Source organism: Triticum urartu, chromosome 2A (genome assembly GCF_056163025.1).
Source record: "Triticum urartu cultivar PI428250 chromosome 2A, HENAU_Tu73, whole genome shotgun sequence".
Taxonomy (NCBI): Eukaryota; Viridiplantae; Streptophyta; class Magnoliopsida; order Poales; family Poaceae; genus Triticum; species Triticum urartu.
This window is the reverse complement of record NC_141874.1, coordinates 408,798,604-408,819,898: the sequence shown is the minus strand read 5'-3', so window position 1 is coordinate 408,819,898 and position 21,295 is coordinate 408,798,604. Positions and strand designations below refer to the sequence as shown.

The 21,295-nt window shown below is 46.6% G+C and overlaps 1 protein-coding gene across 3 annotated transcripts; it reads left to right on the top strand.

The window, feature by feature from the left end:
• Positions 1 to 16,868: 16,868 nt before the first annotated feature.
• Positions 16,869 to 20,848, top strand: LOC125537536 (uncharacterized). Of its 3 annotated transcripts, XM_087544014.1 has the most exons (7): positions 16,869 to 17,153; positions 17,263 to 17,470; positions 17,572 to 17,613; positions 18,153 to 18,291; positions 18,365 to 18,458; positions 19,362 to 19,471; positions 20,464 to 20,848. In XM_087544014.1, exons 1-3 carry the CDS (start codon positions 16,953 to 16,955, stop codon positions 17,610 to 17,612), a joined length of 450 nt encoding a protein of 149 aa, XP_087400140.1. In that variant the 5' UTR covers positions 16,869 to 16,952; the 3' UTR covers position 17,613; positions 18,153 to 18,291; positions 18,365 to 18,458; positions 19,362 to 19,471; positions 20,464 to 20,848. The 3 variants fall into 3 exon arrangements, 2 of the variants coding, with proteins under 2 accessions (XP_087400140.1, XP_087400139.1); XR_007295979.2 differs by lacking the exon at positions 18,365 to 18,458 and having other exon boundaries at positions 17,549 to 17,613; XM_087544013.1 differs by lacking the exon at positions 18,365 to 18,458.
• Positions 20,849 to 21,295: the final 447 nt, after the last annotated feature.

Sequence of the window (21,295 nt, the reverse complement as noted above, 5' to 3'; positions counted from 1 at the left end):
TGGAATCATAATAATAATCGTATCATTCCAACCCTCGGGGATTGTGTACGTATTCACTGCTGTAAGAACTTCATCAATCAGATCACCCCCCAAAAGATGCCAAAACCGCTTATAAAAAACTGCATGCAGTCCGTCAGGGCCTGGCACCTTAAAATCACCAATACTGAAGAGAGCCTTTTTTACTTCCTCATGCGTAAACGGTGCAAGTAAACTTTCATTCATCGCTCTAGACACCTTATGGGGCACCTTGTCTAGAACACTTGCCTGCCTCTCGGAAGGTTCAGAAGTGAACAACTGAGCAAAATAGGACATGATATGACCCTGGAGTTCATTACCCTCCTTCCAGACTGTTGGGAAACGTAGCAGAAATTCAAAATTTTCCTACGTATCATCAAGATCTATCTATGGAGAAACTAGCAACGAGGGGAAGGAGAGTGCATCTACATACCCTTGTAGATCGCTAAGCGGAAGCGTTCAAGTGAACGGGGTTGATGGAGTCGTACTCGTCGTGATTCAGATCACCGATGATCCTAGTGCCGAACGGACGGCACCTCCGCGTTCAACACACGTACAGCCCGGTGACGTCTCCCATGCCTTGATCCAGCAAGGAGAGAGGGAGAGGTTGAGGAAGACTCCATCCAGCAGCAGCACAACGGCGTGGTGGTGATGGAGGAGCGTGGCAATCCTGCAGGGCTTCGCCAAGCACCGCAGAAGAGGAGAAGAACTTGGGAGAGAGGGAGGGGCTGCACCAAAAGTAAAAGGTGTGTTTGAGAGGCCCTCCTACCCCACTATATATAGGGATCCCAAGGGGGGGGGTGCGCCAGCCCCTAGGAGATCCAATCTCCAAGGGGGCGGCGGCCAGGGGAGGAGTCCTCCCCCCCAAGGCACCTAGGAGGTGCCTTCCCCTGCTGGGACTCTTCCTTTAGGGTTTCCCCAGGCGCATGGGCCTCTTGGGGCTGGTGCCCTTGGCCCATGTAGGCCAAGGCGCACCCCCTACAGCCCATGTGGCCCCCGGGGCAGGTGGCCCCACCCGGTGGGCCCCCCGGGACCCTTCCGGTGGTCCCGGTACAATACCGATGACCCCGAAAATTGTCCCGATGGCCGAAATAGGACTTCCTATATATAAATATTTACCTCCGGACCATTCCGAAACTCCTCGTGATGTCCGGGATCTCATCCGGGACTCCGAACAACATTCTGTAACCACATACAAGCTTCCTTTATAACCCTAGCGTCATCGAACCTTAAGTGTGTAGACCCTACGGGTTCGGGAGACATGCAGACATGACCGAGACGTTCTCCGGTCAATAACCAACAGCGGGATCTGGATACCCATGTTGGCTCCCACATGTTCCACGATGATCTCATCGGATGAACCATGATGTCAAGGACTTAATCAATCTCGTATTCAATTCCCTTTGTCTAGCGGTATTGTACTTGCCCGAGATTCGATCATCGGTATCCAATACCTAGTTCAATCTCGTTACCGGCAAGTCTCTTTACTCGTTCCGTAACACATCATCCCGTGATCAACTCCTTGGTCACATTGCGCATATGATGATGTCCTACCGAGTGGGCCCAGAGATACCTCTCCGCTTACACAGAGTGACAAATCCCAGTCTCGATTCGTGCCAACCCAACAGATACTTTCGGAGATACCTGTAATGCACCTTTATAGCCACCCAGTTACGTTGTGACGTTTGATACACCCAAAGCATTCCTACGGTATCCGGGAGTTGCACAATCTCATGGTCTAAGGAAATGATACTTGACATTAGAAAAGCTTTAGCATACGAACTACACGATCTTTGTGCTAGGCTTATGATTGGGTCTTGTCCATCACATCATTCTCCTAATGATGTGATCCCGTTATCAACGACATCCAATGTCCATGGTTAGGAAACCGTAACCATCTATTGATCAACGAGCTAGTCAACTAGAGGCTTACTAGGGACATGGTGTTGTCTATGTATCCACACATGTATCTGAGTTTCCTATCAATACAATTATAGCATGGATAATAAACGATTATCATGAACAAGGAAATATAATAATAACTAATTTATTATTGCCTCTAGGGCATATTTCCAACAGTCTCCCACTTGCACTAGAGTCAATAATCTAGTTCACATCGCCATGTAATTAACACTCACAGGTCACATCGCCATGTGACTAACACCCAAGAGTTTACTAGAGTCAGTAGTCTAGTTCACATCACTATGTGATTAACACTCAATGAGTTTTAGGTTTGATCATGTTGCTTGTGAGAGAGGTTTTAGTCAACGGGTCCGAACCTTTCAGATCCGTGCGTGCTTTACAAATCTCTATGTCATCTCCTAGATGTAGCTACCACGCTCTATTTGGAGCTATTCCAAATAACTGTTCTACTTGGAGCTATCCTAAATTGTTGCTCCATTATATGCATCCGGTATCTCTACTCAGAGCTATCCGGATAGGTGTTAAGCTTGCATCGACGTAACCCTTTACGACGAACTCTTTTACCACCTCCATAATCGAGAAAATTCCTTAGTCCACTAGTTACTAAGGATAACTTTGACCGCTGTCCTGTGATCCATTCTTGGATCACACTTGTACCCCTTGACTGACTCATGGCAAGGCACACTTCAGGTGCGGTACACAGCATAGCATACTGTAGAGTCTATGTCTTAAGCATAGGGGACGACCTTCGTCCTTTCTCTCTATTCTGCCGTGGTCGAGCTTTAAGTCTTAACTTCATACCTTACAACTCAGGCAAGAACTCCTTCTTTGACTGATCCATCTTGAACACCTTCAAGATCATGTCAAGGTATGTGCTCATTTGAAAGTACCATTATGCGTTTTGATCTATCCTTATAGATCTTGATGCTCAATGTTCAAGTAGCTTAATCCAGGCTTTCCATTGAAAACACTTTCCAAATAACCCTATATGCTTTCCAGAAATTATACATCATTTCTGATCAACAATATGTCAACATATACTTATCAGAAATTCTATAGTGCTCCCACTCACTTCTTTGGAAATACCAGTTTCTCATAAACTTTGCATACACCCAAAATCTTTGATCATCTCATCAAAGCATACATTCCAACTCCGAGATGCTTACTCCAGTCCTCAGAAGGATTGCTGGAGCTTTGCATACTTATTAGCATCTTTTCAGGATTGACAAAACCTTTCGGTTGTATCACATACAACCTTTCCTCAAAAAATCGTTGAGGAAACAATGTTTTGACATCCTATCTGCAAGATTTCATAAATAATGCAGTGATCGCTAACATAATTCTAACAGACTCTTAGCATCGCTACGAGTGAGAAAATCTCACCGTAGTCAACTCCTTGAACTTGTCAGAAAACATCTTAACGACAAGTCGAGCTTTCTTAATGGTGACATTTACCATCATTGTCCGTCTTCCTTTTAAAATCCATCTGTACTCAACAGCCTTACGACCATCGAGCCATTCTGCCAAAGTCTACACTTTGTTTTCATACATGGATCCTCTCTCGGATTTTATGGCCTCGAGCCATTTATCGGAATCCAGGCCCACCATCGCTTCTCCATAGCTCGTAGGTTCATTGTTGTCTAGCAACATGACTTCCAAGACAGGATTACGTACCACTCTGAAGTAGTACGCATCCTTGTCATCCCACGAGGTTTGGGAGTGACTTGATCCGAAGTCTCATGATCAATATCATAAGCTTCCACTTCAATTGGTGTAGGTGCCATAGGAACAACTCTTTGTGCCCTGCTATACACTAGTTGAAGTAACGGTTCAATAACCTCATCAAGTCTCCACCATCCTCCCACTCAATTCTTTCGAGAGAAACTTTTCCTCGAGAAAGGACCCGATTCTAGAAACAATAGTGAATGTGGTTGTCTCTAATGCCTAACCCATAAACTATCGTGGTAATTCGATAAGAGACATCATGGTATGCATCATATCCAATAGGGTGTAGTTATGATGTTCGGACACACCATCACACTATGGTGTTCCAGGCTGTATCAGTTGTGAAACAATTTCCACAATGTCTTAATTCTGTGCCAAACTCGTAATTCAGATATTCATCTCTATGATCATATCATAGATATTTTTATCCTCTTATCACGACGATCTTCCAACTTCACACTGAAATTACTTGAACCTTTCAATAATTCAGACTCGTGATTCATCAAGTAAATATACTCAACATCTACTCAAATCATCTGTGAAGTAAGAACATAACGATATCCACTACATGCCTCAGCACTCATTGGACTGCACACATCAAAAATGTATTACTTCCAACAAGTTGCTTTCTAGTTCCATTTTACTGAAAAACGAGGCTTTCAGTCATCTTGCCCATGTGGTATGATTTGCATGTCTCAAGTGATTCAAAATCAAGTGAGTTCAAACGGTCCATTTGCATGCATACATACCAATAGACATGGTTCGCATGTCTCAAACTTTTCAAAAACGAGTGAGCCCAAAGATCCATCAACATGGAGCTTCTTCATGCGTTTTATACCGATATGACTTACGTGGCAGTGCCACAAGTAGGTGGTACTATCATTACTATCTTTTGGCATGAACATGTGTATCACTACGATCGAGATTCAATAAACCATTCATTTTAGGTGTAAGACCATTGAAGGTATTATTCAAATAAACAGAGTAACCATTATTCTCCTTAAATGAATAACCGTATTGCGATAGACATAATCCAATCACGTCTATGCTCAACGCAAACACCAATCTCGATGGTAGAGGGAGCGTGCGATGCTTGATCATATCAACATTGGAAACACTTCCAACACATATCGTCAGCTCACCTTTAGCTAGTCTCCGTTTATTTCGTAGCTTTTATTTCGAGTTACTAACACTTAGCAACCGAACCGGTATCTAATACCCTGGTGCTACTAGGAGTACTAGTAAAGTACACATTAACATAATATATATCCAATATACTTCTATCGACCTTGCCAGCCTTCTAATCTACCAAGTATCTAGGGTAATTCTGCTCCAGTGGCTGTTCCCTTTATTACAGAAGCACTTAGTCTCGGGTTTGGGTTCAACCTTGGGTTTCTTCACTAGAGCAGCAGCTGAATTGCCGTTTTATGAAGTATCCCTTCGTGCCCTTGCCCTTCTTGAAACTAGTGGTTTCACCAACCATCAACAATTGATGCTCCTTCTTGATTTCTACTTTTGTGGTGTCAAACATCACGAACATCTCAAGGATCATCATACATGTCCCCGATATATTATAGTTCATCACGAAGCTCTAGCAGCTTGGTGGTAATGACTTCGGAGAAACATTACTATCTTATCTGGAAGATCAACTCCCACTTGATTCAAATGATTGTTGTACTCAGACAATCCGAGCACAAGCTCAACAATTGAGCTTTTCTCCTTAGTTTGCAGGTTAAGAAAATCGTCGGAGGTCTTATACCTCTTGACGTGGGCACGAGCCTGAAATTCCAATTTCAGCCCTCAAAACATCTCATATGTTTCGTGACGTTTCAAAAACGTCTTTGGTGCCTCAACTCTAAACCGTTTAACTGAACTATCATGTAGTTATCAAAACGTGTATGTCAGATGTTCGCAACATCCACAGACAACGTTCGAGGTTCAGCACACTGAGCGGTGCATTAAGGACATAAGCCTTCTAAGAAGCAACGAGGACAATCCTCAGTCTACGGACCTAGTCCGCATAATTGCTACTATCAACTTTTAACTAATTTTTCTCTAGGAACATATCTAAACAGTAGAACTAAAGCGTGAGATACGACATAATTTGCAAAATCCTTTTGACTATGTTCAGGATAATTAAGTTCATCTTATGAACTCCCACTTAGATAGACATCCCTCTAGTCATCTAAGTGATTACATGATCCGAGTCAACTAGGCCGTGTCCGATCATCACGTGAGACGGACTAGCCAACGTCGGTGAACATCTTCATGTTGATCGTATCTTCTATACGACTCATGCTCGACCTTTCGGTCTTCTGTGTTCCGAGGCCATGTCTATGCACATGCTAGGCTCGTCAAGTTAACCCTAAGTGTTTTGCATGTGTAAAACTGTCTTACACCCGTTGTATGTGAACGTAAGGATCTATCACACCCGATCATCACGTGGTGCTTCGAAACGACGAACTGTAGCAACGGTGCACAGTTAGGGGAGAACACTTCTTGAAATTTTAATGAGGGATCATCTTATTTACTACCGTCGTTCTAAGCAAATAAGATGTATAAACATGATAAACATCATATGCAATCAAATAATAGTGACATGATATGGCCAATATCATATAGCTCCTTTGATCTCCATCTTGGGGCTCCATGATCATCTATTACAAGAACATGATCGATTTCATACATCACATATATCATTCATCACATCCTTTTTGCCATATCACATCACATAGCATACCCTGCAAAAACAAGTTAGACGTCCTCTAATTGTTGTTTGCATGTTTTACGTGGCTGCTATGGGTTTCTAGCAAGAACATTTCTTACCTACGCAAAACCACAACGTGATATGCCAATTGCTATTTACCCTTCATAAGGACCCTTTTCATCGAATCCGATCCGACTAAAGTGGGAGAGACAGACACCCACTAGCCACCTTATGCAACTAGTGCATGTCAGTCGGTGGAACCAGCCTCACGTAAGAGTACGTGTAAGGTCGGTCCGGGCCGCTTCATCCCACGATGCCGCCGAATCAAGATAAGACTAGTAGCGGCAAGCATATTGAACAAAATCAACGCCCACAACTACTTTGTGTTCTACTCGTGCAAAGAAACTACGCATAAACCTGGCTCATGATGCCACTGTTGGGGAACGTAGCAGAAATTCAAAATTTTCCTACGTATCACCAAGATCTATCTATGGAGAAACTAGCAACGAGGGGAAGGAGAGTGCATCTACATACCCTTGTAGATCGCTAAGCGGAAGCGTTCAAGTGAACGGGGTTGATGGAGTCGTACTCGTCGTGATTCAGATCACCGATGATCCTAGTGCCGAACGGACGGCACCTCCGCGTTCAACACACGTACAGCCCGGTGACGTCTCCCATGCCTTGATCCAGCAAGGAGAGAGGGAGAGGTTGAGGAAGACTCCATCCAGCAGCAGCACAACGGCGTGGTGGTGATGGAGGAGCGTGGCAATCCTGCAGGGCTTCGCCAAGCACCGCAGAAGAGGAGAAGAACTTGGGAGAGAGGGAGGGGCTGCACCAAAAGCAAAAGGTGTGTTTGAGAGGCCCTCCTACCCCACTATATATAGGGATCCCAAGGGGGGGTGCGCCAGCCCCTAGGAGATCCAATCTCCAAGGGGGCGGCGGCCAGGGGAGGAGTCCTCCCCCCCAAGGCACCTAGGAGGTGCCTTCCCCTGCTGGGACTCTTCCTTTAGGGTTTCCCCAGGCGCATGGGCCTCTTGGGGCTGGTGCCCTTGGCCCATGTAGGCCAAGGCGCACCCCCTACAGCCCATGTGGCCCCCGGGGCAGGTGGCCCCACCCGGTGGGCCCCCCGGGACCCTTCCGGTGGTCCCGGTACAATACCGATGACCCCGAAAATTGTCCCGATGGCCGAAACAGGACTTCCTATATATAAATCTTTACCTCCGGACCATTCCGAAACTCCTCGTGACGTCCGGGATCTCATCCGGGACTCCGAACAACATTCGGTAACCACATACAAGCTTCCTTTATAACCCTAGCGTCATCGAACCTTAAGTGTGTAGACCCTACGGGTTCGGGAGACATGCAGACATGACCGAGACGTTCTCCGGTCAATAACCAACAGCGGGATCTGGATACCCATGTTGGCTCCCACATGTTCCACGATGATCTCATCGGATGAACCACGATGTCAAGGACTTAATCAATCCCGTATTCAATTCCCTTTGTCTAGCGGTATTGTACTTGCCCGAGATTCGATCGTCGGTATCCAATACCTAGTTCAATCTCGTTACCGGAAAGTCTCTTTACTCGTTCCGTAACACATCATCCCGTGATCAACTCCTTGGTCACATCGCGCATATGATGATGTCCTACCGAGTGGGCCCAGAGATACCTCTCCGCTTACACGGAGTGACAAATCCCAGTCTCGATTCGTGCCAACCCAACAGATACTTTCGGAGATACCTGTAATGCACCTTTATAGCCACCCAGTTACGTTGTGACGTTTGATACACCCAAAGCATTCCTACGGTATCCGGGAGTTGCACAATCTCATGGTCTAAGGAAATGATACTTGACATTAGAAAAGCTTTAGCATACGAACTACACGATCTTTGTGCTAGGCTTACGATTGGGTCTTGTCCATCACATCATTCTCCTAATGATGTGATCCCGTTATCAACGACATCCAATGTCCATGGTTAGGAAACCGTAACCATCTATTGATCAACGAGCTAGTCAACTAGAGGCTTACTAGGGACATGGTGTTGTCTATGTATCCACACATGTATCTGAGTTTCCTATCAATACATTTATAGCATGGATAATAAACGATTATCATGAACAAGGAAATATAATAATAACTAATTTATTATTGCCTCTAGGGCATATTTCCAACACAGACCCCAGTATCATCCAAGAGCCTTTTAATCAGATTTTTTTTTACATGCAGTGGCAGCATTATGAAAGAAGGAAGTGTTCCGGTCACCATGCATCAGCCAATTAGCACGCCCTCTTTGAAGCCAATGGATCTCCTCCTGTTCCAATAAGTTGTCAATAAGCAGTTGTAATTCCTTTTGTCTCGCCCAAGAAGCTGGCGATAAGGCACCATATCTTATTTTTTCTAGTTCTTTACTCAACTTCTTGATACGATTTTTCGGACCCTTCAGAACAGATTTATCCCAACTATGGAGATCATTGTGTACCGCTTTGGTTCTTGAAGCCAAGCTTGGACCCAAGCCTCTCAGGTTTGCCTTCGCCCAGGCAGTAGCAACCACTTCGTTTACAGTATCTTCAGATAACCACCTAGCTTCAAATTTTTTTCCCCCGGAACGACGTCTAATCTGGCCTGTCTTATAATATTCCGTGTCAACCAAAATAGGCCTATGGTCAGACCTGTAGTGCTTCTCATGGATGACTGCAGCATTGGGATAATCTAAAGTCCATTGACTATTACACACAGCACGATCCAGTCGTTCACGAACATCAGCGCGTCTCCAGGTGTATTTATCCCCAATATAGTTCATATCCTGAAGCTCGCAGTCATCTAAACAGTCTCTAAATGCCTTAAGCATAGGCACTGGGCGGGGGTTTCCTCCCTCTTTTTCTGAATTTAGCTTAATCTCATTGAAATCACCTAGTACTATCCAGGGCATTTGATGCTGCCGGTGAAGGTCTCTTAAACAAGACCAAGACAAGTGGCGGTCCTCCCAAGCTGGCTCACCATAGAAACCAGTTAACCTCCACTTCACATTATCACTAGACACAAAAACCACATCTATACAGTTGGGCAACACATATTCAAACTCAACTTTATTATCATCATTCCAGAACATTACAAGACCCCTGGAACGACCATCACTACTTTCATGAACTAATAAAAATTGAAAACCTAATTTACAGCGGAGACTCTCCGCTTTATTCTTATCGAGATGTGCCTCAGCCAAAAACAAGATATCTGGCCTAACCTGCTCTTGGAGATCCAAGAGCAACCGGACTGCCGCCTGAGAGTTCATCCCACGGCAGTTCCAACCGACGATTTTCATTGTTCCCGGACAGGCTCCAGCGCGGAGCCCGCCGATCCTGGATCCACCAAGGTGCCCTCAGCAGAAATAATCCTGCTTTGTCCTTCCCTAGCGCCTTTCTCCTCCCCAACAGATTCACGTCTTTTCTCTATGTACTCCTCTTCCCCATCCTCCACCTCTTCTGTAACATGCTTGACCAAACCATGTACACCTATTACAGTTTCAACCCGTTCCATACACACACGCTTGCAGGAGATACTAATCTCATCATTAGTGTACCCCATACTTTCAGCACTATTGTTTTCAAAAGAGAAAACCAAATCGCTTCATGTAGGCACCAACCCTTCCCCAACCCTTCTCTTTCTCCCTGAATCGCGTTCGCGTTCCTGCATAGCAGATGCTCCTTTGGGACTGGGCATTTCTCCACTAATGGTTTGATTAGCATGAGCATTTAAGAAAAAATTCGTTACTCCAATGCTTCTCACTGCTTCAAACACTTCCCTTTCTTCTCTGTGCATCCTCTTCCAACGGCTCGATGAAGATTCGTAGTGGCGTGACGGCTTGACGGAGATGTACTTGTAGCTTGCTGGAGCTCCAGCAGCCCCAAGCAGAAGGCGAGCCTGGCCCACCTGGCCAGGCCTAGCACCAGAGATGAGTGAGCCGACGTGCTGGGCTGCTGAAAGGCCAACAGCAGTGGCACTTCCCGAGGCTGCTATAGCCACGGGAGTGACAATATCAGCCGCCCTCACCAGATTAGCTCTACCCACATGAGTGGCCTCTCATGCCGTGGGAATGACAGCATCAGCCATCCCCACAAGCACGCCAGCAGCTTCAGTACGCCCACGACCCTCCGGGCCAGGCGAGTTGTCCGCATCCTGTCCCCTCCCCGCGGGATTCCTAGCAGAAGGGACGATTGCCCCCGCAACGTACTGTTCAACAGGAGCAGAGTTCATGCCCGACGTCTCCCGGCCAGCCGCAATGTTAGAGGTCTCTCCCACTGGAGAAACCATAAGCTGCTTGACGGCCGCAGTCACCACATTGATGACCACATCCGGGACCTTGGCTTGGAGCTTCTCAGTCTCTTCTTCTTTCTCCAACTCCCCCGGTGCCAACATTCCTTCAAACTCCAAAGAACAGCGCACCGGACCCAAAGACTGCGCTGAACTATTGAGGCTTCTCTCTTTCCAGATTGGGAGGGCCTTGATGTTGGAGGAGAAGACCGCTGTACGCTGCTCCTTAGGAATGCTACAAAACTTCTCTGTGGTATGATCCAGCAGTCCACAACAAAAACAAAAATTTAGGAGTTTTTCATATTTTACGAAGTACTTCAGAACATTGGAAGTTCCAGTTGGGGTGGCAGTGATGTATGACTTGATGGGACGATGTACCGGCATGTCAACATGCACGCGGAGGTGCTTATCAACGATCAGCTTGTTCTTATGGGCGACGGCGATGACGGTACCCAGCTTCTTTCCCAACTCCCTGCCCATCTCCTCCGACTTGAGTTCGTACGGGAGCCCCTGAATCTGCCCCCACACTCGGATGGAGTCGAGACGGACATCACTTGCATTGCCTGTACCGTCGAAAGGCGCGAAGATGACTCCGTCATTGTGGCAGTGCCACGACCCAGCCCTAAGCACATGGAGCCTATCACCCTCCTGCACAAAGTGTAGGATGAACCTGCCGTCTCCGCTTATGTGGCGCCCCGAGACCGATGTGCCAGGTGTCCTCCAGTTATTCGCTGTTGTTACCATGTCATTTGCTTGCGTGTTGCATCTTATCATGTCATCATGTGCATTGCATCATCATGTTTTCAAAACTTGCATCCGTCTGGGTTCTCCCCATTCCTTCCGTTGTCCGTTCTGAGTTCAGACACACTTGCACGCGCCCGCGGCACCTCCGAAATATTATTTTATAAGTGGCCGGAAAATGTTCTCGGAATGGGATGAAAGTTGGCGTGTGGTCTTATTATAGTGTAGATAGACCGCCTGTCAAGTTTCATCACATTCGGAGGTCGTTTGACGCCCCAACGTTTAACTATAGCGACAATATAGTCGGTCTAACGTCGGACGTTTTCGGTCTCCGTAAACAGTCGCCGGGCCTCTCCTCTTCTCTCTTCTCAGACTTTTGCCTTCTGCACTACCTACCGCCAGGCCCAACCTAATCTCTCTCGTCAGACCACAGCCCCCCTCGCGCGCGTCCGAAAGTTGTCCCGAACCCGACCCGGATTGTCACCACCGTTGTGTCCGGATCATCCCCAAACATCTACAAAACGTCTCCGTTTTCTCATTTGGGCTCCCTAGCCTATTTTTCCCGACCGTCCGATTACGATCGGAGGGACGGATATGCCCCTACCAAAATTCCACTTGCCATATATTAGACCACCCCCCTAACCAACTCAGTCTAACCCTAGTCTAACCCAGTCCCATCCGCGCCGCCACCGCTCTCATTCTTCCCCTCGGGATCCATCCCCACCAACCGCAGCCTCCGACCAGATCCCTGATTTTCCGCGCAGCCGCCCGAGCATCTCGATGGATCGAGTGATTCGCGTCCAAGGACAGCCCCTGCTCATGCCCCGAGCCTCCCGTCGTCCAGGAGCACGAGCTCCATCGCCTCGCTGCCTCTAGCAGGAGCATCCCCATCGCCGGCCTCCAGGACCTCTGCTCCTCCTCTTTATCTCCTTCTCCTCCCTCTCTGGATTTCTTCTCTCTCATGTACCTCGCTCTCCCGTCGTCGTCTGCCTGCAGGGAACGAGGAGCATGGCGCCCGACGCCATGGCCGGCCTCGATCTCGTCCCCAACGCCGCCCCTGAGCTCCATCCGCGCCGGATCCCCCTCTTCGACCCCGCGCCAAGCCCTGCCTCGCCGGAGATCCTCGCCTACCGCCGGGATCCGCTCGCCACCTCGCCGACCTGCAGCTTCCCGCGCCTGCCGGCCCCTCCGCAAGTCCCCTGCGCTGCCTCCTTCTGTTCGAGCGAGGGAGAGGAGCGGCAACTCTTCTGCATCGAGCCGCTCTGACTCGAGCGCTCGCGTTGACCCAGCACTCGCTGACCGTGCCCAGCTCCACCTCAGCCCGCGACCAGTAGCGCGCGTCGACCGGCCCAGCTTCGCCTCTGCCAGGCTCTCCTCCAGCAAGGCCCCTCAAAGCCCAGCCGTCTGCCTCGTCCAGCCCAGCACCAACCGGGCCAAGCCCAATGTGAGAAGCCCCCCTCCAGCCCTGTGCATTGTTGGGCCTGTCCCAGATTTCAGCCCAGTAGTGTTTTTTTTCCAGTCTGTGCGAATTTAGCTATTATCCGCAGGACTGCATATTTACAGATTGCACCCTCATGTTCATGCATTTAATATCTCACAAACCGTGCATCGAATTAAAATAAGTTATATATGAAACTTGCTTAGAATTTTGTGTAGATTAATAATTTGCCACTTTCATCTATGTTTAAAATGTTTAAAATGCTGTTTGTTTAAATTTGCTTAATAACTTGCTAAAATGATTTATTTCATAACTAAATAACCGTAACTCGGAATTTAATAAACTTTATATGTAAATGGGGTGGAAAAATGCCTAGTTTAACACGGTGGCCTTACTTTGCATGTTTAATAACTCTAAAATTATGTTTAGGGCAGAACAGTGCCAAACCGTAAAATAGGCACATGAGGTTTTTTCCGGACTTGTTGCTTGTTGCTTCCGGCCTCATTTAAACTTGATTAGATAGGTAGTTTTCATTTGCTTCACCCTCTTGCCATGCTAACAAAATTTAATATTGATGGGTACATAAACAAGATCGAACTAAATAACTTGTTGTGGTGTTCCGTCAATATGCAACTCGTTGCATATTGAGCTCCACTTAACTTGTAGTTTTGTTTGTGCCCTTTGCCATGCCATGCATATTTAAACCGGACATGCATCATACTTGGTTGTGCATTATGCCATGCTTATGTGTTGGTTGTTTACTATGTTGTGTGCTTCTTTCCGGTGTTTGCTTCCTCGAGTTGGTTCCGGTAACGTCGCGTTTGTGAGGACCCGTTCGACTACGCCCGTTTGTCTTCTTCATGGACTCGTTCTTCTTCCTTGCGGGATTTCAGGCAAGATGATCATACCCTCGAAATCACTTCTATCTTTGCTTTGCTAAATGCTCGCTCTTTTGCTATGCCTATGCTACGATGCCTACCACTTGCTTATCATGCCTCCCATATTGTTCAACCAAGTCTCTAACCCACCTTGTCCTAGCAAACCGTTGTTTGGCTATGTTACCGCTTTGCTCAGCCCCTCTTATAGCGTTGTTAGTTGCAGGTGAAGATTGAAGTTTGTTCCTTGTTGGAACATGGAGATGTTGTTCCTTGTTGGAACATGTTTACTTGTTGGGATATCACAATATATCTTATTTAATTAATGCATCTATATACTTGGTAAAGGGTGGAAGGCTCGGCCTTATGCCTGGTGTTTTGTTCCACTCTTGCCGCCCTAGTTTCCGTCATATCGGTGTTATGTTCCCGGATTTTGCGTTCCTTACGCGGTTGGGTAATAATGGGAACCCCTTGACAGTTCGCCTTGAATAAAACTCCTCCAACAATGCCCAACCTTGGTTTTACCATTTGCCACCTAGCCTTTTCTTTCCCTTGGGTTCTGCAGACTCAAGGGTCATCATTATTTTAACCCCCCCGGGCCAGTGCTCCTCTGAGTGTTGGTCCAAACTGTCAGCCGCCGGTGGCCACCAGGGGCAACTCTGGGCTGGCCTACCGGAAGTTAAGACAATCTGAGTGTGCCCTGAGAACGAGATATGTGCAGCTCCTATCGGGATTTGTCGGCACATTCGGGCGGTGTTGCTGGATTAGTTTTAACTTGTCGAAGTGTCTTGTAGAACCGGGATACCGAGTTTGATCGGAATGTCTCGGGAGAAGGTCTATTCCTTCGTTGACCGTGAGAGCTTGTCATGGGCTAAGTTGGGACACCCCTGCAGGGATTTGAACTTTCGAAAGCCGTGCCCGCGGTTATGGGCAGATGGGAATTTGTTAATGTCCGGTTGTAGAAAACCTGAAGTTGACCTTAGTTAAAATACATCAACCGCGTGTGTTACCGTGATGGTCTCTTTCCGACGGAGTCCGGGAAGTGAACACGGTGTTGGAGTAATGTTTGACGTAGGTTGTTCTAGGATCACTTCTTGATCATAATTTCACGATCGTGCTTTGCCTTCTCTTCTCGCTCTCATCTGCGTATGTTTAGCCACCATATATGCTAGTCGCTTGCTGCAGCTCCACCTCATACCTTTTACCCTACCTATAAGCTTAAACAGTCTTGATCGCGAGGGTGTGAGACTGCTGAGTCCCCGTGACTCACAGATACTTCCAAAACCAGTTTGCAGGTGCCGATGATATCATGCAGGTGACGCAGCCAAGCTCAAGGAGGAGCTCGATGAAGATCTTGTCCTTTATGTCGTTTCGTTCTAGTTGATCAGTAGTGGAGCCCAGTTGGGGTCGATCGGGGACCTTTGTCGCATTTGGGGTTCTTCTTTTATTTTGGTTCCATAGTCGGACTTGATTGTATCTGGTTGATGTAATGCTTTATTCCTGTAATTGTGTGAAGTGGCGATTGTAAGCCAACTATGTATCTTTTTCCCTTATGTATTACATGGCTTGTGTGAAGATTACCTCACTTGCGACATTGCTTTCAATGCGGTTATGCCTCTAAGTCGTGCTTCGACACGTGGGAGATATAGCCGCATCGAGGACGTTACAGCTTACTACCCGCTGGACCGTCACCTCGCCACGGATCCGCCATGGTCCCCTGAGATCACGGACGATGGCGTCGGGGTCAGCAGGGTACGGCAAGAGGAGTCGTCCGACGAGCAGCCTCCCCGCAGTGGAGCGCCGGGCTGCCGCGAAGTCGATGATGACTGGGGCATCTTCCTCATCCGGGGACACGAAAGCAACTGCCTTACCGGCTCGCTACAGAGGCGGAGTAGCCCCTGGAGCGATGAAGCCGATTGTGGCTTCCGGGGTGGTCAACACAGGACGAGCTCCACCTCCGCGCTTGCAGGGCGTCCTGGAGCCCGAGGCATCCTTCCCCAGGGACGGGGGCACACTCCAGCCCCCCTGATTGACAAGGTCCATGCCCATAGATGCACCTGCCTCCTGACTCTCCAGCACTCCTGCACCATCGGACGCCACAGTGGTTGCTGGCGTCGGACGCATGATCGGCGCAGTTTCCCCACTTGCCCCTTCTTCTCGAACAGTCAAACCAGGGGTGTCCTGGATGGGCTCATCATGGCTCGACATGGAATTCTAGATTTTTGTTAGAGGGGAAAACACCCAGACAGACGAAAGAGGCGAAGTCGAACAGAGACGAAGAACATGGCTTCTAGTCTGGCCACTCAAAAACTCCCCCCGCCCCCCAAATTCCGCCTCATAATCCACACGAATAATTCCCAAATCGGATGTAATGCAGGCATAATCATCGGTGAGAAACCTCCCATTGAACTTTCGAACTGACTCACCCGTAAGAATTCCTTTCCGTTTTACTCCATTAATCTCCAGATTTGGTGGGAGAGCATTGGGAGCCAACGGAATCAGCGGCTCTTCCACCGATGGACTCTCCTTAATCTCTTTCTCAGCATCCTTAAAGGACTTGGATCCACCTCCCAAGAACTCCGCCGCCCGCTCCCTCAGTTGCCTCAGACAGGCCTCCGGGTCCTTCGCGCGACGGAGGAGCTCGCCCCCGCGCCGCTTGATGGTGCGCCACTCCTGGGGGGAGAGGCCACCGCCTTCCGACCACCGCCCATGGTCAGCCCCACGGGCCACCTTGGCCGGCGTCGTAGCCATCCTTCAGCGCCGGCGTATCGCCCTGGCAATCGCCAGATCCCCTTTTTCCCCTTTACAAGTTTGGGACTAGATTATCACATTAGGTGCAAGTTAGGGTACCTGGTGTGCTATTACCTCTTTCGGTTGCTCATGGAGTTACAGCGTCGCAGGCGTTCTGCCAGGGATGTGGAGCCAGTCCGTCTCACCCCACGTTCTCTGTACCGGGGACCGTGCTGCCGCGGGGCCCATCTTTTTCATTTTTCTTGACTAGCTCTTGATTACCTATGTACCTGCCGTTGGGTCCGCATGCTGTGTGCCCCACTTGCCAGTGAGTTGGGTTCTCCCACCCGTTGGTGTGTCCCTGCGAGCCAGATGGCTTGGTACTGTATCGAGAGAGATCCTTGGTCCTATCCTCCAGACCTCCACCACCGCCTGCCTCCTCCCTTTCCCAGCGTTTCCATTCAGCCGCTCGCCGCTTCTCCGTCAATGCGCTCCGCTTCACCATTGCTGTACGCCGCCAGCGGGGAGACGTCCGTCCGCGGTCGTGTGGTGCTTTCCGGCCGGACAGACGCGGTCTCGGCGTCGTCCTCGTCCGTGGCGGAGAGGGAGAGGGGGCCCGTCGACGCCATCTTTCTCGGCGCCGACTTCGCCCAATCAGCCTCCTGCCTTGTCGTCTCGCTTGGCGAGGTTAGTCCGCTCCCCTGCTTGATGCGATTTCCAAGGAAGAAGACACAGTTTTGTGTTGGTTGGGAACATCTCGATCGGCATTGATTTGATTCGATTTTGGTTCGTGCAGCCAGCGGCGTGCGGTGTGGTTCATGGCGTTGGTGGAGTCCAAGGCCGTGGCCTTACGTGCATCGTGTTCGTTCGACCCATGGAGGGGCACCATGAAGGGCGGCGGCGCGGGCGGCGAAGAATCGAGAGCCCGAGCAGCGACGCCGACAAGCGCGCCAGTTCGTTGCTAATCTCGGTCACCGGTGGTTTTGTTTTGTCTACGGCATCGGGTTGCTTCCTGCTCCCTTCTTCTTCCATCCTCTTTCTTCCTTTGCTTCGCTAAATCCTTCTTTCGTCTTGCTCCTTAGATTTCTGTCCTCGTCCTCTGCAGGTGTTGTGATGTTTCTCGCTCTGGGTTGCCTTCAGCGTTGAGGTGAGAAAATTAGCCCCCTTTTCTTGCTGCCCTACTATTCGATGAAATGCTTGTGCCCTGATGGATTAGTTTTTCCTTTGTGTTCCTTCTGCTTCCTGCTTCTTGCATGCTTTGCAGTTTTTTCTTTCTCATGTTGTTGATTGGTCGTGGCTGTACTTAAGGTACCTTCTTCTCGATCTAGATGTGTGCACGAGAAGTGTACGTGCACGCCAACAACTGTATTTCAATGGCTTAGTTTCATGTGCCAGATCGCTGTTTCCCAATTTATACCAGGCTGGTTACAGTCGTTCCACTGGACCATCTATTTAGTATGGTACCTATAGGCTTTCCTATTCCCATCTTCCTACTATAATTATATTTGATGTATATGAGAGGCATTTTTTAAGAAGATCAACGCACATCACATTTGGTAATTGCCAGCCGCTGCTTACCAAATATAATTAAATTAACCGCTTGCTAAACCCATCAGTGCCAGTTCTTTACCATTAGTTTGTTTCATAATTACAACTATTTCTCATGAAATGATGCCTTTTGTGCAGATGCAATTCACACACCACATAAACCATGTGTTGTGCTCTTTATTGGTTCATTGGTTGTGGTAGCTGCGGGGCTGGCGGCCGCATTCGGGGTTGGAGATGGCACGAGATGCGGAGCTGCCTTGTGCCATTCTTTCGCAAGGTGATGTTTGCTCCCATTTGTGGCTTGGTTTGTTAGATTAATTGGACTTGTGCTTAACTAGCAGTTCTTACAGATTTGTGCTTGCATTAAGAAGAAAAAGCTACCATGCTAGATTAGTTGATCCAAGGCTGAAGTTGCATACCAAAATAATCTTGAGAAATTTAAAGGCGAGTTCTGTTAGAAGTACCTTAAGCCTTTTTATTTTCATATTTTTTTTTGCGCACTCATTTAATGCCACTTGCAAGCTGAAGTAGAAAGTATCACAAAGATCTTGATGACTTATGTTGTTATTGCTCATAATATATTAAAGGGTAATTAGGTGGCCTATTAGGAAATAATCAGTTGGTGAGTGCGTAATATAATTATAGTGTGTCATAGATATTACCAGAATGTTCAGAATTGGGATATTGAGGCTTAAGCTAAGGCATGCTGGCCACTTTGATAATTGAGACTCAAATGGACAGGTTCCATAAATAATAAACATACCTCATATACTGGTGGTCAGTAAACCAACTACTAAGATGGGCAGGGTCCATAAACAGTTGAACTTGTGGTAATCTTCAACACCTATCTCTTGATTGTGTGTATGTGTCTCTTATGCCTCAAGTCATTGATAACAAAAGTACTTTGAATTACCTTTTGATGTCCCCTTTCAGTTCACCATGGTACTAGCAGACAGGCTTCTTGGTTGATTATGCATTTGTGTGTCATTTGCTTGATGTGCTTCCTGTACTAGCAAAAGGCTTCCTATGTTTCTATAATTCTCGCACACGCAGTTCCGGTTGTTGTCCTCGGTATGCAGGTTTATGCTTTCATTGCGGCGAGAAATGGGTTTTTGTTAATCTAACGTTCTCTCTGTTTGCTGTACTGCTTGGAGCCTTTGACCTTTGGACTCCTGTCATTTATGTTTTAAATCAGATTATTTATAGTAAAGGTACGGTTAGCTAGCTTATTGTGCGAGTTAAACTTCAAGGAATAAAGCAAATTTTTGCGTAGTCTTAGGTATTGACTGTACCAATACAGTTTTATCTTGAGTGCTCAATGTGGTCTTTGTATTCTCTGATTTGCAGACTAGATACAAATGGTTCAGCAAAGAGGGACTCAAGTTTGGAACCACCACACAGATAAGGCCATGGAACAATAGTGTGTGGCTATTCTGTGTAATGTTTATCTCATCGGGGTATGCCTCCGTCTCACTGGCAAAGGCTCGACTTGCCTGTCACATATTTGTTTGCTTTGTTGCCCAATATGTGAGATTGGAGTGTGTTGAGTATGCAATCCTGATTACAGTAAAAAGTATATATTATACAGTCTATCGCACATGTTTGGTTTGGACGAGGCCTGCAGGTGGTGGTTATGATTTTGTTGCCATTCGATGATCTCTTCAAATGATTTAGAGTAAATCCACCATTTGCTGATTCTTGCTTTTCTGGTTCTACCTCAAGTAGAAAATCTCTCATGGTTCTACTTATATCTAATGTGGAAAAGCGAATATTATCTGCTGATGAGTTTGTTGCTGTTTGGTACTGGCCATATTATTTCCCTAGAGTCGTAAGAACTAAAGACTTTATATCTACCCTATGATTATGTGTCATGGATATTTTATCGATTACAAGTTTGATTTCTTTTTCTTCAACATGGTTGGTTTAGTTTCTCACCTTGGCTAAAAATTTAGGTTGGAATGTTGCTGGTCCAGCCTATGTTGATAATGTATCTGCCATAATGTGATTATGGCAGAAAAATATTTATTTGTTATATACCTGCAGCTCACTTTGTTAATTTCCACGAGACAATTTCATGTTTGCATTTTAATTGCACTCCCTCCATTCTTGAAAAGAAGGCATATAAGTTGTGCGCAAAGCCAAACAATGTAAAGTTTGGCCAAGTTTATCCAAAAAAGTTATACGCCTTCTTTTGAAGCACGGAGGGAGTACTTAATTACTTAGATTATACTGCACATGCAGTTTATTTCTGCTTCTGCTTCTACTTCTACTTTATTTTTGTACTTAAATTTAAATTATTTCTGCACCTGCTTTTATTTTAATGTCAGAGATGTTTTATAAACTATAAATTTGTATTTCTGCTTCTACTCACCTACAGTTTAATTAAGTGCTTTATCTGCTCGTGGAGCTATGTCACTATTGCATTGGGCTAAGGTTTGATTGCTTGCAGGGATATGTCAGGGTGTAAGTGCAGACTCGTTATCGATGTTGAATACTGGAGTAAGAATGATGATCAATATAATGTTGTAATGAACCTGCATGCTATAGCATTATATCAGGATATATTGGTTAGGCACATACTTTTTTGACAGTGGTTTAGAAAGGTGTGATTTTCAAATGTAGTTGCCTATTAGTTTTTTTAGTTTTCTTATGTTGATTTCTCTTTTACTCAGTGTTTGCCGAGTAAGAGAATTTTTTAACTTGAATATCAGAATATTTGTTTTTGAACGTTGGAAGATCAGAACATTACTGATAGAAGAATGAATTATATCCTGAAAGTTGGTTACATTACCACGATGGTTGGAATATAATTTAGACTTTGTTCCCACTGAACATGAGAAGCTGCCTGGATGATGAGATCATATATGAGCTGATGGGTGTTGCACTGTCATTGCCAGTATATATAGTGTCAACAGAGGACTATATATATATCCGTATCGTCTGTTGCTGCTTATCTAATCAAACATACTCCCTCGGTTCCAAAATATAAGTCTTTTTAGTGATTTCAAATATAGATTACTTACGGAGCAAAATGAGTGAATCTACAGTCTAAAATATGTCTATATACATCCGTAGAAATCTCCAAAAAGATTATATTTAGGAACGGAGGGAGTAGTTAGGTAACTAACATTATGTAACCAACATCATTTTCCCCTGTCTACTCATGTCTTTTGTGTAGGCCGTAACACTAGCTGCTGCATACACCTATATTTTTTTAACCTGATCCTGCGAGACACTTGTGTTCTTATCCATGTATATGAATGCTGCTATATAGAATCCAT